The sequence below is a fragment of the Colobus angolensis genome, unplaced genomic scaffold, assembly GCF_000951035.1.
Source record: "Colobus angolensis palliatus isolate OR3802 unplaced genomic scaffold, Cang.pa_1.0 Scaffold10, whole genome shotgun sequence".
Lineage (NCBI taxonomy): Eukaryota > Metazoa > Chordata > Mammalia > Primates > Cercopithecidae > Colobus > Colobus angolensis.
Window position 1 is genome coordinate 16,392,760 of NW_012110919.1, and position 13,866 is coordinate 16,406,625.

A 13,866-nucleotide genomic window follows, 5' to 3' on the forward strand; every position below is an offset into this window, starting at 1 on the left:
GTCTAAGAGAGAGCAGGGCGAAATTAGAGCGCCGAAGTGGCTTGAGAAGCACAGCGAACTGTGGCGAAGCCCAAGCTGGGTCGTCGTACGCCCGCAGGCACTGCCGGCGTCATGGCGGCCGCCGTCGGCCACGGCGGAGGACTCGCTTTCCCAGCGGCCCCCGCGGTCGCAGGGGCAACGAGCCCGGCCGGCCCTCGCGAGCGGAGGCGGGGCCGGGGCCGGAAGTCACGTGCTGTGACAGTAGCTGGGGTGAGGCCATCGTCGCTGCACGGGCGTTTTGGTGCTGTGTCTGTGGGAGGCGCCGGGGTGATGGCGGTGGAGACTCTGTCCCCGGACTGGGAGTTTGACCGCGTTGACGACGGCTCGCAGAGTAAGGGAGCGGCAGGGCGAGGGCTGCGGGTGGACGCTCCTCCGACCCGCCGCTGTCCTGGGCAGCGCTCTGCGAGAGGGACGGCTGCACAGCCGTCTAGTGCGGGACACTTCAGAGCCCTTGGGGTGTGCGAGGGACGCGCTCCAGCGTTACTTTCGGGGCTGGGGTCCCAATCACGGTGGCTCAGGCTGCCCGCTTAGGGCTCGGCGTATGAGGCGGGGGCTCTCTTGGGGAGCCTGCGGTGCCCCGCGGGAAACGCGTCGGCCTTCAGCTGCCCGGGGGCTTGGGCGGGGCGCGTCCGGGAGGCCCAGCGGCCCTCGGAGCCCAGGCTGCTTCTGTCTCTGGCCTCTTGGGAATTTCGCCAGATTCTCAGCGTTCATCTCTGGAGGACGCTGATGTCTGGGTTCCTGTTTCGGTTTCCTGTTTTTCTTCTTCTCCTCCCAAATCAACTTTTGCAAGTTTGGATGTCTTTCCCATTGCGTTGTTATAACCGTAGAAGGGAGCGAAAAAAGAACTTTTCACCCCGCGAAAATAAACACGTGAATGTCATTTTAACCTTTTCCAGGCCTTTTATATTATGCTAAGTGGTATTTTGCAGTGATGTTCTGTATTTTCCGTCACAGCTATAAAGGCTTCAGAAATTACAGCAAATCTTCACATTTTGCTTCACAAGATCAAATTGTCTGATTTTAACTTAGAAGTCCGTCCCGAAATAAATTCTGTTTTCTTTCAGTAAAATATTGAGGCCACATTAATTGTAGTGAAAGTCTGCTTGAAGTAAATACAAGTTGGCAATCTGCTTCTTATCTTTGGTGATAGTAATCTGTGTAAGCGATCTAAGATATCAGAGCATGCTGTTTGTGATTTTTTTTTTTCCTTTTTAGTTTTCCCAAAAGGTGGAACGTCGCTTTTAAAGATTACAGATGAATTTCGCTTAATTTTACAAAGAGAGACTAATGCCTGCGAAGTTAGATGAATTAGGTTTTACAAGTCTCTCAGAGAAGAGTGAGCTACACCAGGATGGGTTGCAGTTTTTCACAAAACATTCTTGAGGTCAGGAGTTCAAGGCGAGCCTGGCTAACTGGTGAAACCCCGTCTCTACTAAAAATACAATAGCCGGGCGTGGTCGCGGGCGCGTGTAATTCCAGCTACTTGGGAGGCTGAGGCAGCGGAATCACTTGAACCCGGGAGGCGGAGGTTGCAGTGAGCCGAGATCGCGCCATTGCACTTCAGTCTGGGTGACAGTAAGATATTAGCTCCTGTGCAGCATAAAAATTAATCTTGGAGGTAATGACAAAATTTTTAATTTTTTTTTTTTGTTTGTGGAGGGGATTATTTGTTGTTATAAAGTGAACTGTACCTTGTCATATATGAAGTTTTATGGACAAAGGTGACGAGCTGGGATCTTCAAAAAAATTGGAATAGTTATGTTAATTGGGTTTAAATGGTTCAGCCTGGAGTAGAATGATCTGAATCACTCAACAGATACTTGCTACAACCAGTGACTGTGCTAGATATTAGGGATACAAAGATAAAACAAGGAATGCAGTCTACTGACAAAGATGAGCATGTTAAGTAGGTTTTTGGAACTTTTACTCTTAAAAAATTACCAGGTAGTTATTAAGTTTTGTTACTTTAACTTTCACCAATTTTACAACCGTTTATTATCAGCAAGGAACTTTTAATGTTATTTTAGGTTTTCTGTTGCCTGTTTGTGAATCCCTAAACATATTAAAGGAGTGATTTATTGGCGTGGTGTTTTTCTAGCGTTGTCTTTTTTTTTTTTTTTTTTTAAGAGACATCGTCACGGCTCACTGCAGCCTCAACCTGCTGGGCTCACGTGATCTTCCTACCTCAGCCTCCCTAGTAGCTGGCTGATTCTCTCTTTTTTAATTGGGGTAGAGACAAGATTTCGCCATGTTGCCCAAGCTGTGCTTGAATTCCTGGGCTCAAGCGACCCACCCGCCTTGGCCTCCCAAAGTGTTAGGGTGAGCCACCATGCCCGGTCTAGCATTGTCTTTAAGAACTCATTTGCTGGTTAAATGCAGCTTTGACTGGTCATTTCCCGTGTAGTTGAGAATAAGACAACTATTTGGGGTTCTGAAAATCTAGGCAGTTTGATATGTAAGCTGTAGGGAAGAGAACACCTTGTGCTTGGCTTTCGTTAATTTTTGTTCTGTGAATCATATCTAGACTAATTGTTTTGCAAAATTGCCTAGATTAATGCTATAATAAGACAGAAACCTTAATGAACTAAATGGATTCACCGGATTTAGAACTTTATGTGGTTGAAGAAAAAGGGAGAATGGGGGCTAGGTCTTTAATACAGCATGAGTCAGAACACACTTTGTCTTACTTGCTTCACATTGCTAATTTGAGGAGAGCAAATCTTTACCTTTTTTAGAAGACAAAGGTTGAATGAAGTTATATCAATAAAAGAAACTGAGTTGGAGTTGAATTTGTTACCTTTGGGAACAAGTAATGAATTTTTATGTGTAACGTGAAATACTTTCATGCATTTTGACGAATAGGCATATTTTAAAATCCAGCTTGTTCCAGTGATTCCTTAAAGTTACCTCTGAATGTGTTAATTCTGTGAAGAACAGCATAGTATTCTGTAGTTAAGCAGTGTTCTTTGCTGGTTTTTCCAACTTGATTATGACAGTTAAATAAGTTAACAGATATCTTGGTTAAATTTTAGACAGTATGGAAATAATATGCTCAAGCAGATCTAAAACCTCCGTTTAAAAATATTTAGGTGTATTATTAAACATTAGTGCATACAGAATTAAAAACTACATTTTTACATGTTACTTCTGTGTCAGAATTTTTTTTTCACCTGCTTCAGGTCATGAATATTTGTTTTTGCAGAAAGGTTTTTTGTGACTAAAAGATAGAATCAGGACATTGAGTTATTTAAGGCACTTTTCAGATTGTTTCAAAGCCCTCTATTATGGGGTAGATGGGCTGGTGACTTTTTCATAATATGTTAGGGTTTTAAGGTAGTATCTTTATATATGGTAACATTTATTGCTTTTAAAGTTATTTCATGTATAGAGAAGATTGAAAGCTGAATTATTGTTTAACTTTGAAAGTTTATTTTCAGGAAGTCCAGACATTCCGGAGTAATTATTAACAATGCTTTGCGTGACTTTTGAGGTTATTTGAAGCAAATGTCCTGTAATTCATTACTTGTACTTATCACATACTGTTTTAAAATTTAAACTTAGAAATTCATGCCGAAGTCCAACTTAAGAATTATGGGAAATTTCTTGAGGAGTATACATCTCAACTGAGAAGAATTGAGGACGCTCTGGATGACTCAATTGGAGATGTTTGGGATTTCAATCTTGATCCTATAGCATTAAAGGTTTGATTTGATTTTTTAAAATATATGTATGTATTTTCTGGACATGGTATATCCTGAAAACATAATTTTTTAAAATGGAAAAAGTATTTGAAATCTAAGAACAAAATGAAAGTTGGAGAAAATTGTTGATTTCCTTTTCTCTAAGCCATGCAGTTGGTTTTTTTTTTTTTTTTTGAGACGGAGTCTTGCTCTGTCACCCGGGCTGGAGTGCAGTGGCCGGATCTCAGCTCACTGCAAGCTCCGCCTCCCAGGTTTACGCCATTCTCCTGCCTCAGCCTCCTGAGTAGCTGGGACTACAGGCCCCCGCCACCTCGCCCGGCTAGTTTTTGTATTTTTTTAGTAGAGACGGGGTTTCACCGTGTTAGCCAGGATGGTTTCGATCTCCTGACCTCGTGATCCACCCATGTCGACCTCCCAAAGTGCTGAGATTACAGGCTTGAGCCACCGCGCCCGGCCTGCAGTTGGTTTTTAAATGTGTGTGTGTGTTTTTTTTGTTTAAGAATGACACAAACACAGAGCCTTTAGTGTCAAAGAATGACACAAACTCCAAGTCTTTTGAGCTTGCCTTTGATTTTCATTATTAAGAAAATGAGGAGGGCTGGATAGAATATTCAGCCTTTGTTTTTTCTTAATTGAGGCTATTTTACGTAGAGTGAAATGCACAGATACTCTTAATTTTGCCAAACACATGTAACTCATATCCCAATTAAAACAGAATATTTTCACCATTTCTGAAAAATTCTCTTATGCTATATAGGAGATGTTAATGTGTCATTTTTTAATGTATAAAATATGTCACTCTTTCCATTTTGAAATATTTTTTATCTTTAGAATTAGTTTGTTACCACTTGAATAATAACATGCATTTTATTGAGCACTTATGTATTAGACACTGTCCTAAGTCACACACTGACTTTTTATAACTACTTTCTTGAGAGATAATTCATATATCATACAATTCACTCATTTAAATTGCATAATTCCATTATTTTTAGTGCAACCATCACAACAGTCAATGTTAGAACATTCTCACGCCCCCGAAAAGAAATCATGTACTTTGGTAATCAACCCCCTAGTTCATGCCATGGCATACCTGCCCTAGGCAACCACCAGTCTGCTTTTTATCTCTGTGTGTTTGTCTCCTCTGTATACTTCATATAATTGAAATCATACCATATGTGCTCCTTTGTTGCTGGCTTCTTTAACTTAATGTTTTCAAGGCTCATCTATGTTGTCACATGTTTTTAGTACTTTCTCTTTTTGCTATTGCTGAATAATATTCCATTGTAAGGAATGGATAACCACATTTTATTTATCCATTCATCAGTTGATAGACGTTGAATTTTTCTACTATTTGGCTATTATGAATAATGCTGCTATGAGCATTTGGGTATATGGTTTTATGTAGACATATATGTATATTATATATAAAATGTATATATACATTATGTGTATATTTTATACATATGTATATATGGGAGTGGAAATCCTGGATTATGTGGTAACTATGTTTGACTTTTTGAGGAGCTGCCAGAATGTTTTCCAATATGGCTATACCATTTTACATTACTACCAGCGCTGAATGAGGGTTCCAGTTTTTCTAGATCCTTGCCAGCTTTTATTGTCTTGATTATATTCTTCCTTGTGAATGTGATAGCTCATTGTGGTTTTGATTTGCATTTCTGATGGCTAATAATGTTGAGCATCTTTTCATGTGCTTATGGCCATGTGTCTGTTTTCTTTGGAGAAATATGTGTTCACATCCTTTGCCCGTTTTTAAATTGGGTTATCTTTTTAGTATTGCATTATAGGACAAGTATTGACTTTTAATTCCCACAACAATCCTATCAAGTAGATACAATGTCATCTCCATTTGTAAATGAGAAAACTCAGGCATAGAAAAGTTAAGTAACTTAGTCGAGTTAGTGACACATTTAGTTAAATGATGAATATCAGGCAGCTTGGCTCCAGAGCCTGTGCCCTTATCCAGTACCTTAAACTGCCTCACAAATACTTTATATATTTGTAAACTGAAATTACTTTCCTTTGACTTCTTTCTTGCAGGCTGGATAGACCTAGTCTTACTTTAAAAATCTTTCCCCCAAATTTGTAATTGTCTCTTTTTGTTCTTCAACACTTCTGTGAGAATCCTTGTATGTAAGTTATGGGAACTCTATGAGGAAACTGTCATTCTCAACCTGTACTATTTCTGAGGGTAATAAGTTTCATACGTCTGTCACTTGCCATTAAGTAATACTTGTTGATTTTTTAAAGACTTGCTCTTGGGCTTTAAGGGCCTCTTCTAGATAGGATTATAAAATCTGTTTTTTTGTCTCAACTCTCAGATTTTATAAAAGGGTGAAATCATCTGTTAGTTTTTATCTTTCTCCTACAGAAGCATTCTAATCTTTACAATTTTATTATCTGACAGACTCCATCTCCCTAGTTGCTTTCTTTGAAACCTCTGTTTAAGTTCTATTATTGGGCAGTTTTATTGTTTTTACTATACAAAGTTCTTAGTATTTTGGGAAAAACCATAAACTCTGATAAAATATCTGTAAACAAAAATTACAACCTAATGAGAAAGGGTGTATAATAACTTACTTGCATAAATAGTTAATTGTTAGTATGTAACCAGAAGAGAGATCTAAGATTTCACTTAATAAAGAGATCACATATAGTCAATGATCAGGAAGAGGTGGAAATTGAATGGGCTTTAGGAGTGAACTCCACACAGTATTTTAAGTGTTTCTGAGCATGGATTTATACAAGAAAATACATTTTTTCTCTCTTGTTTCATTCTTAATTTATTTTGACGCTTTAGTTACAATATCTTACTAAATTTGTGGCTGCATAGACAATTAAAAAATGATGAGAGGTTTTTCCCCATGATCATAACTAATGGAGTTTAATGATGTTACTGTTACCTTATTACCTTGCATTTTCTTGTACTGCACTCATAAGCAGCCACTTTATGCTCCATAGGACAACTAGAGTTGTCGCAGCATGATTGGGTCATGGTGGGCCATTTCTTATGTGTTGTTGTCTAATGAGATTGTTTTGGATGAAGTAGTTGATATGGTGCTAATGTTGACAGGATCTAACACAATTTAAGTCGAATAAAGCTAGTCTGAATTTGTGTATTTAAAATTTCGGTAGTTTTCCAATTAAAAAGAAATATTCTTTTCCTTTGTTTCTGTAGCTTTTGCCTTATGAACAGTCTTCTCTTTTGGAACTCATAAAGACTGAAAACAAGGTACAGAATCCTAAATCTAAAAAATTATTTAAAAAATGTTTTAGTTATCTGTTACAGTTTACTTTTTATTTTGTTTTTACTCATGAAACTAGGTCTTAAACAAAGTCATCACTGTTTATGCTGCACTTTGTTGTGAAATCAAGAAATTAAAATACGAGGTAATTATTTGAATTCTTGTCTTAAAACTTTAAAAACAGATCGTTTAGAAGTATGTGTTTATATATGTACAGTGTGCAATAAATATTGAATGTTGAATGAATTATTTATTTAACATAATACTAATACTGACTACCATTCATTGAGTACTTAGTATGTACAAAATGCCAGGCTAACACTATAACCCTTATAGTAACCCCAGGAGGTGGGTGAGACATTGATGAGGAAACTGAGGCTTAAAGAGAGGGTTACTTGCATAACATCTCACTGGTAGTCAACAGTTTGAATCTAGGTTTACAAACCTCCAGAGTTTGTGTTACCTGCCATATATACTGGCTATCTAGAGAAAACGGATTTTTTTTTTCTTAAAATGCATTTAGTTTTGTGTTTCCTTACCCAAGAACCATTAAAAGCCTGGTAGAAGTTGTAAACCTTAATATTTGATTCTCTTGCTTTTTGATACCATGTGGTTGCTCTTTATTTCCCATGAACTAATGGGAGGATTCTTTATTTCCCATGAACTAATGGGAGGATGTGGGACAGTGAAGGTGGTCAGGTAAGATGAAGTAAAGGCTAAAGGAATCAGGATATCGCTTTGAGTATCAGTAATATTTTTGTTCCTCTAAAGATAAATTGAATTGCTTTATAAGCAGGTTTTGAATTTAAATGAATTTGAATTTAAATGATGTAGCCCTCTGTTTATTACTAAATATACAGATCTAAGAGAACATAGGAATTTGGAAACAAAACAACCTTTAAAATTATTTTAATTTTTTCTTAAAAACAGGCTGAAACTAAATTTTACAATGGTCTCTTGTTTTATGGAGAAGGAGGTAAGTTTAAAATTCAAAATTGTAATGTGATGCCTTTTTGATAACGAAATGAACAACAAGTTAACCACAATTTTAGGACTACTATGATTATATAATGTGAGAAAATAGTGTCATATTTTTTGTTGGTATGTTTGGTAAACAGGTAAAAAATCTGATGAAGCAGCATCAAATTTGTGGTATCTTTGTACTTCATGAAGTATTATAGCTAGATGAGAGTTTTCCTTGAATTCATTAAATAGTGGAGCAGATACTTCTAATTATTTGATTAATGATTGTCTTATTTTTCTGTTAGTAAAAGATGTTCTGATGGGAAAAAAAATGCTTTTCCCCCTTTTTTGGTATTGATTGAGTTTAAATTTAAAAAATGAAATATACTTATTAATGTTGCCTTTTACAGCTACAAATGCCAGCATGGTGGAAGGTGATTGCCAAATTCAAATGGGGAGATTTATTTCATTCTTACAGGTAACTGATTTTTACTTTCTACTGAGCTTTTACTTTGAAAAGTTTGAGTAAATTACACAACATGTAAAAAGTTCTGAAACCTTCAAATACTAAAGATGGGTACTCTGAGAATAAGACACTTAATTAGCATTGGATTATAGTTTAGGAGAGCATAACTCCTAAAAGATTTCCAAATATTTTTAGAGGAAAAAGCTATCAAAATAAGTTTCTTTGTATATATTCGTTTATGGACAACTTGTCACCATGCCTTTTAAAATAATTTAAACTTTGTACCCACTGGAAAAGACAAATTGTATCAGGAAAAGTTGTTAACAGAGAGGAGAGAATTAAGCTGTTACTATTACATAAGCAATGATGAAGTTGTTTAGAGCGGTAGCCCTGGGTGCTTCTCACAGCTTGTTTCAGTTTAGGTAGCTTTTCATCGCTGCCAGGTTTTAATGATTGTAGGTCCTTTGGTTTACTCTTATCAAAATAATAAAATGGCTTCTATTTCCTCCTCTCTTTATGATAAAAATAATGCATGTACAATGTGAAAAGCAAAAATTGAAGCTAAAGAAAAAATACTCATAGTCCCACCTCCCTTCTGGTTGTTGAGTACAAGATTTGATATATTTCATCAAATTAGGTGTGCTAACATGCTGTTCAAATCTTTTATATCTTTACTACTTTTTTTGATCTAATTGATCTAATTGAGAGCATTTTGTTCATATTATGATATGTGTTATTCAGGGTCCTGTCTAGAAAACTTCATGCAAAGTATTTCAAAAGATATAGTTTGGAGGATACAAAGTAGCAGATATGTAAGATGAATAAGTCTAGAGATCTAATGTACAACATGAGGATTACAGGTAATAAAAGTACCACATATAGCATTCATGCTGAGTAGATTTTAGCTGCTTTTGCCACCAAAAAAATGGGTTAGCTATGTGAGATGATGGATTTGTTCATGCACTTCACTATAGTAACCTTTTTATTGTCGGTATGCATCCCATAACATGTTGTATACCTTAAATATACACAATAAAATTTTTTTAAATAAGAAAAGAGGGGATTCAATATAGAGAATTGGTTACCCAGGAGCTGGAGGACAAAGAAAATAGTGAGGTAGTCCAAAGGAAATGGATACTTCCTTTACATCCAGGGAACAAAAAGGAAAAAGATTGGGATTGCCAGGATCTGGGAGCTTGGAGAAGAAGCCCCATAAAACTGATGCCCATGCCTCTGAGGAGGTGGCACTGCCTAGCTGCTGCTGGCTTCTTTTCCATCAAGGTGTCTAAAAAATGTACTTGGTAAGGTCCCAGAAAATGTGGAAACTTTGCATTTTTCATTTTTAGGATATTTTATTCAGTGTGCACAAGTTTAGAATTGTTAATCATTCCTGGTAAATTGAATCTATTATCATCATTTGTGACCTTCCTTAGCTATGTTCATGATTACATGTATATGATTATGTATATGTATTTTACATACATAGCAATTTACTATACTGATACTAATCAAGTCTGTTTTGTCTGATAGTATAATAATAATGCTGCCTTGGCTCTGTTTTAGTTAACGTTTTCTTGATTTATCTTTTTCCATTCTGGCAGCCCTTCAGTGTCATGTTTTAGTTGGATTTATTTAAAACTACATATATCTGAATTTTGCTTTTTTAATGCAGTCTGACAATACCTGTTTTTTAATTGCTTAATTTATTCTATTTATAGGTCTATCTTATATAGTCTGTATATATATCTGGGCTTGTTTCTGCCTTTTTACTTTGTTCTTCCTATTTGTCCTGCATTTTCTGTTCTTTGCTTTTATTAAAGTTTTAGAAGTTTAATAGGACATGTAAAACTGTAACTATTTAAAAATAAAATGCATTATTTATTTGAATTTTTAAAAATGCTTTACATCATTTTTAGATTTCACAGCTGCATAAAAATTCCATTTTTAAATATTCAGCAAATATGTTTTGTGAGCCTAGTATATGCTAGAAACTGTTATTGGTGCGGGTAATATAGCAGTGCACAACACCAACAGAAATTCCTGTTCTCATAGAGCTTAAAATTTAGATCAGCATAGTTTTAATTAGGTTTTAAATACTTCAGATACACACTATTTCTGTAGGTTTAAAAGTCGAGATATGTTAGATATGAACTAATTATTTAATGACAAACGTATCCCTAGGATAAGTGATAGGACATTTCACTTGCTGTGTGCCAAGGCTGCTTATACATACCATTACAGGTGATCATTGTTTGAAGTTATTTTACAGTGACTTCTGGAAACCCCTTCCTGCCATCGTTGTACTTTCTATACTGGTGGCTTTTGAGCTCCTTCATTCACTCAGATGTTTATTCATGTAATAGGATAGAAATTTATTGAGAATCAGGTGAGTGTTAGTCACTATGCTAGGCAGTGGATATTCAAAGAAGGAATGAGACAGCACCTATCATTTAGGAGTTACATGAGTAACTACAATATTAGAGTTGAGATAGTAGTATGAATGAAATGCAGTGGGAATAAAGAGATAGGAACAACCTTGGAATGCAGGAGGTGAGTTAAGTATTGATTGCTTGAGGGATGCTTGAACTTGTCTGGGTTTTGGTTAACTGGAGGCTTTATTGGAAAACTGTTTTGTTGTTTTTATTAGAGTTGTTATCATAAATTTCAGTTAAAAATGGTGAGATTTAAAAAACAACTTTGTAATATATGCCTACCATGTCATTTCAGGAACTGTCTTGTTTTGTTACGAGGTGCTATGAAGTGGTGATGAACGTAGTCCACCAGTTGGCTGCCCTCTATATCAGTAACAAGTAATGGATTTTAGAAATATTTTTGCTTTTATAATAGAGATGCAGAAAATGTTCTTTCTAAAATTAATGACTTGAAGTAGTTTTTCTTTCATTCAGCATTCTTTGAACACTTAGAATATTTCAAACAGTACTTACTGTGTATAATGCATAGGTTAGTAAGAAGCAATTTCCACCATGGTGAACGAACCCATTATCTGTCTGAATGAGAGTGTCTACAGAACAATCTTAAAGAAATTTGACCATATAGAGGAAGGCTAACATGGAATTAGTACATGTTCTGTGTTCTCTTTATTCCTTTCCTCTTTACACGAATGGTTGCCTGACTCGAATGGAGTCACTTGAGACTTTTCTTAGACTACAGAATCTTGAGGGTTGGAGCTAGGGAATCTACACTGAAGAAATTTTGTGAGTAGTTCTAATGATTTTAAATATACCCAGTAAAATATACCTTAAATATACACAGTAAAATTTATTTAAATTAAAAAAGAGGGGATTTAATATGGAGAATTGGTTACACGGGAGTTGGAGGGCTGAAAGGACAAAGAGAACAATGAGGTCATCCAGAGGAAATAGATGCCACCTCTCCATCCAGAAAACAGAAGGGAAAAGATTGAGGTTACCAGAATCTGGGAGCTTGGAGAAGAAGCCTCATGGAATTGGTGCTAATGCCACTGAGGAGGTGGTACCACCTGGCTGCTGCTGGACCATTACCCTAAATCAAGAAAAATGATCACATTTTCATAGAGCCCTTGTAGTTTTACTGCAAAATAATATCTCACATTTGATTGGTTCTTTATACTTACATTTTTTTCCATACTTACAATTTAATTAATACAGTAACTTTGTTTAGCTCTATGTCTAGGGATTATTAATGATGAGAAGAGATAACAGAGACCTGGAAGAGACAGCAAGAGTCCCTAGCAATTTTGGCACTGTTCTTTTGGTCACCAGCACATTCAGTTTTCTTACTATACCATGCTCCCTAGTAACTCTTTATACTGGAGTGTTAACTGTTTCTTATTCTCCCATTTTCCACCTCAGTTAGGTATTGATGTTCTGTCTTTTCACTGAAGCTCTTATGGCAGGAGAGAATGAGAGTATAGCTCCCCCACCCTCTGCAGTACCTGATGGATAGTTCTAGGAAGACTCCCCCTCATCCTACCCCTGCCCTAGAAGGATGAAATTTATTTGAATTTCGTGTTTAAATTTAAAATATGCATTCTATCTTGTGGAATATCTGTATGTGCTTTAATATTATACGTACTGTTTAAAACTTGCTGAGCAAAATTAGTAGGATGTAGAAGTGAATTTTTCTTTGACTTTTGACTTTGGTATAATTCTAGCAGTATACACTGTTTTTCAGTAGGGATGAGGATTCAAACAAACCCAACTGAAGAGAGGACTGATTCCTAAAGGCCAGTTTGGATAGAATAACAAAAATTATAGTTGGTAATTGAGAAATTCTGATAGTTTAGAAAGATGTGAATACCACTTTTAATATTTCTCTACCTCCATCCCAAGATACATCATTTGGGTTTAAATGGGTAAGGTTATTCATAGGTCACCTATCATCGTAGCCCTACCCATGAGTGGGATATAGGCAAGAATACGATTAGGGTGGTGCAAAAATTATTGCTGTTTTTTTATCACAGTTACTTTTGCACCACCCTAATAGTATGCACAAGGTAGTTCCCTTCTTGGGAAAGTGGACTTGACGCTCTTAAATTTTAAATGACTAGAGCCTTAATAAAGATAAATATTAAAATTCCAAGATCATCTGCTCCTGTGAGTATTTGAAATAAGAATAAACTGACAAAAAGGAAAGTTTTTTTTTTTTTTTAACTTGTGGTTATTTTATTATAGGATTGCACCCAAAATTATAGAGACAACTGGAGTTCATTTTCAGGTAAAAGACATTTAACTTGACTTGTAAAACTGTAATTTTTACTATATTTTACTTTGGAGTTTGTATGGTTGGAGAGTATGACACTCATAGCAACACTCTTAAAGGGGTGTACGTGTGTGTGTGTGTGTGTTTGCATTTGTTCTCTTTCATCTGTGAAGTTGATGAGTCATTATTAACCACTATCAGTGTAACTTCGTTTTTCCCAGTAGTGCCTTAATGCAGATTCCCTAAATGATCTCTTTGGACAATGAAATGAATCTGCAGTATTGCAATTAAGGATGAAATTTTGTTCATCTTAAAAAGAGAAAAGTGTTCTCTGTTTAAGACTAAAAGACTAGTAGTCCTTTCTGAGGATTCAACCTGTAGCTGAATAAACTGATTTACCCACTGCTTTTACTAATTCAGTAATAACCCAAATGATTTTACTTTAAACGTCTACATGAGGCTTAACTTCTAACTAGTGACTAAATGATAATCATTAAAGGTTTTTTGACAGACTATGTATGAGCACTTGGGAGAACTGCTAACAGTTTTGCTCACCCTGGATGAAATTATTGATAATCATATCACACTGAAAGACCACTGGACTATGTACAAAAGGTACACCAATTAAAACATTAAAAAATGTTCTCTTACTTTGGTTAATGTATTTGTGTTAGTAAAAAGTAAACAAATATAAATAATACAGATTTTCTAAAAGAGCTGGGGATTG

General features: G+C 36.2%; 1 protein-coding gene across 2 annotated transcripts in view; it reads left to right on the forward strand.

The window, feature by feature from the left end:
* Window positions 1–228: 228 nt before the first annotated feature.
* The window catches only part of KIAA1033 (KIAA1033 ortholog), a 63,849-nt gene continuing 50,211 nt past the window's right edge, over window positions 229–13,866 (forward strand). For both annotated transcript variants that reach the window (XM_011935341.1, XM_011935349.1), the window contains exons 1-9: window positions 229–370; window positions 3,601–3,740; window positions 6,943–6,996; window positions 7,089–7,154; window positions 7,940–7,985; window positions 8,383–8,450; window positions 11,166–11,248; window positions 13,112–13,154; window positions 13,651–13,754. In XM_011935341.1, the coding sequence (XP_011790731.1) occupies window positions 310–370; window positions 3,601–3,740; window positions 6,943–6,996; window positions 7,089–7,154; window positions 7,940–7,985; window positions 8,383–8,450; window positions 11,166–11,248; window positions 13,112–13,154; window positions 13,651–13,754 (665 nt within the window). In that variant the 5' untranslated portion in view covers window positions 229–309. The remainder of the gene's footprint in view (window positions 371–3,600; window positions 3,741–6,942; window positions 6,997–7,088; window positions 7,155–7,939; window positions 7,986–8,382; window positions 8,451–11,165; window positions 11,249–13,111; window positions 13,155–13,650; window positions 13,755–13,866) is intronic.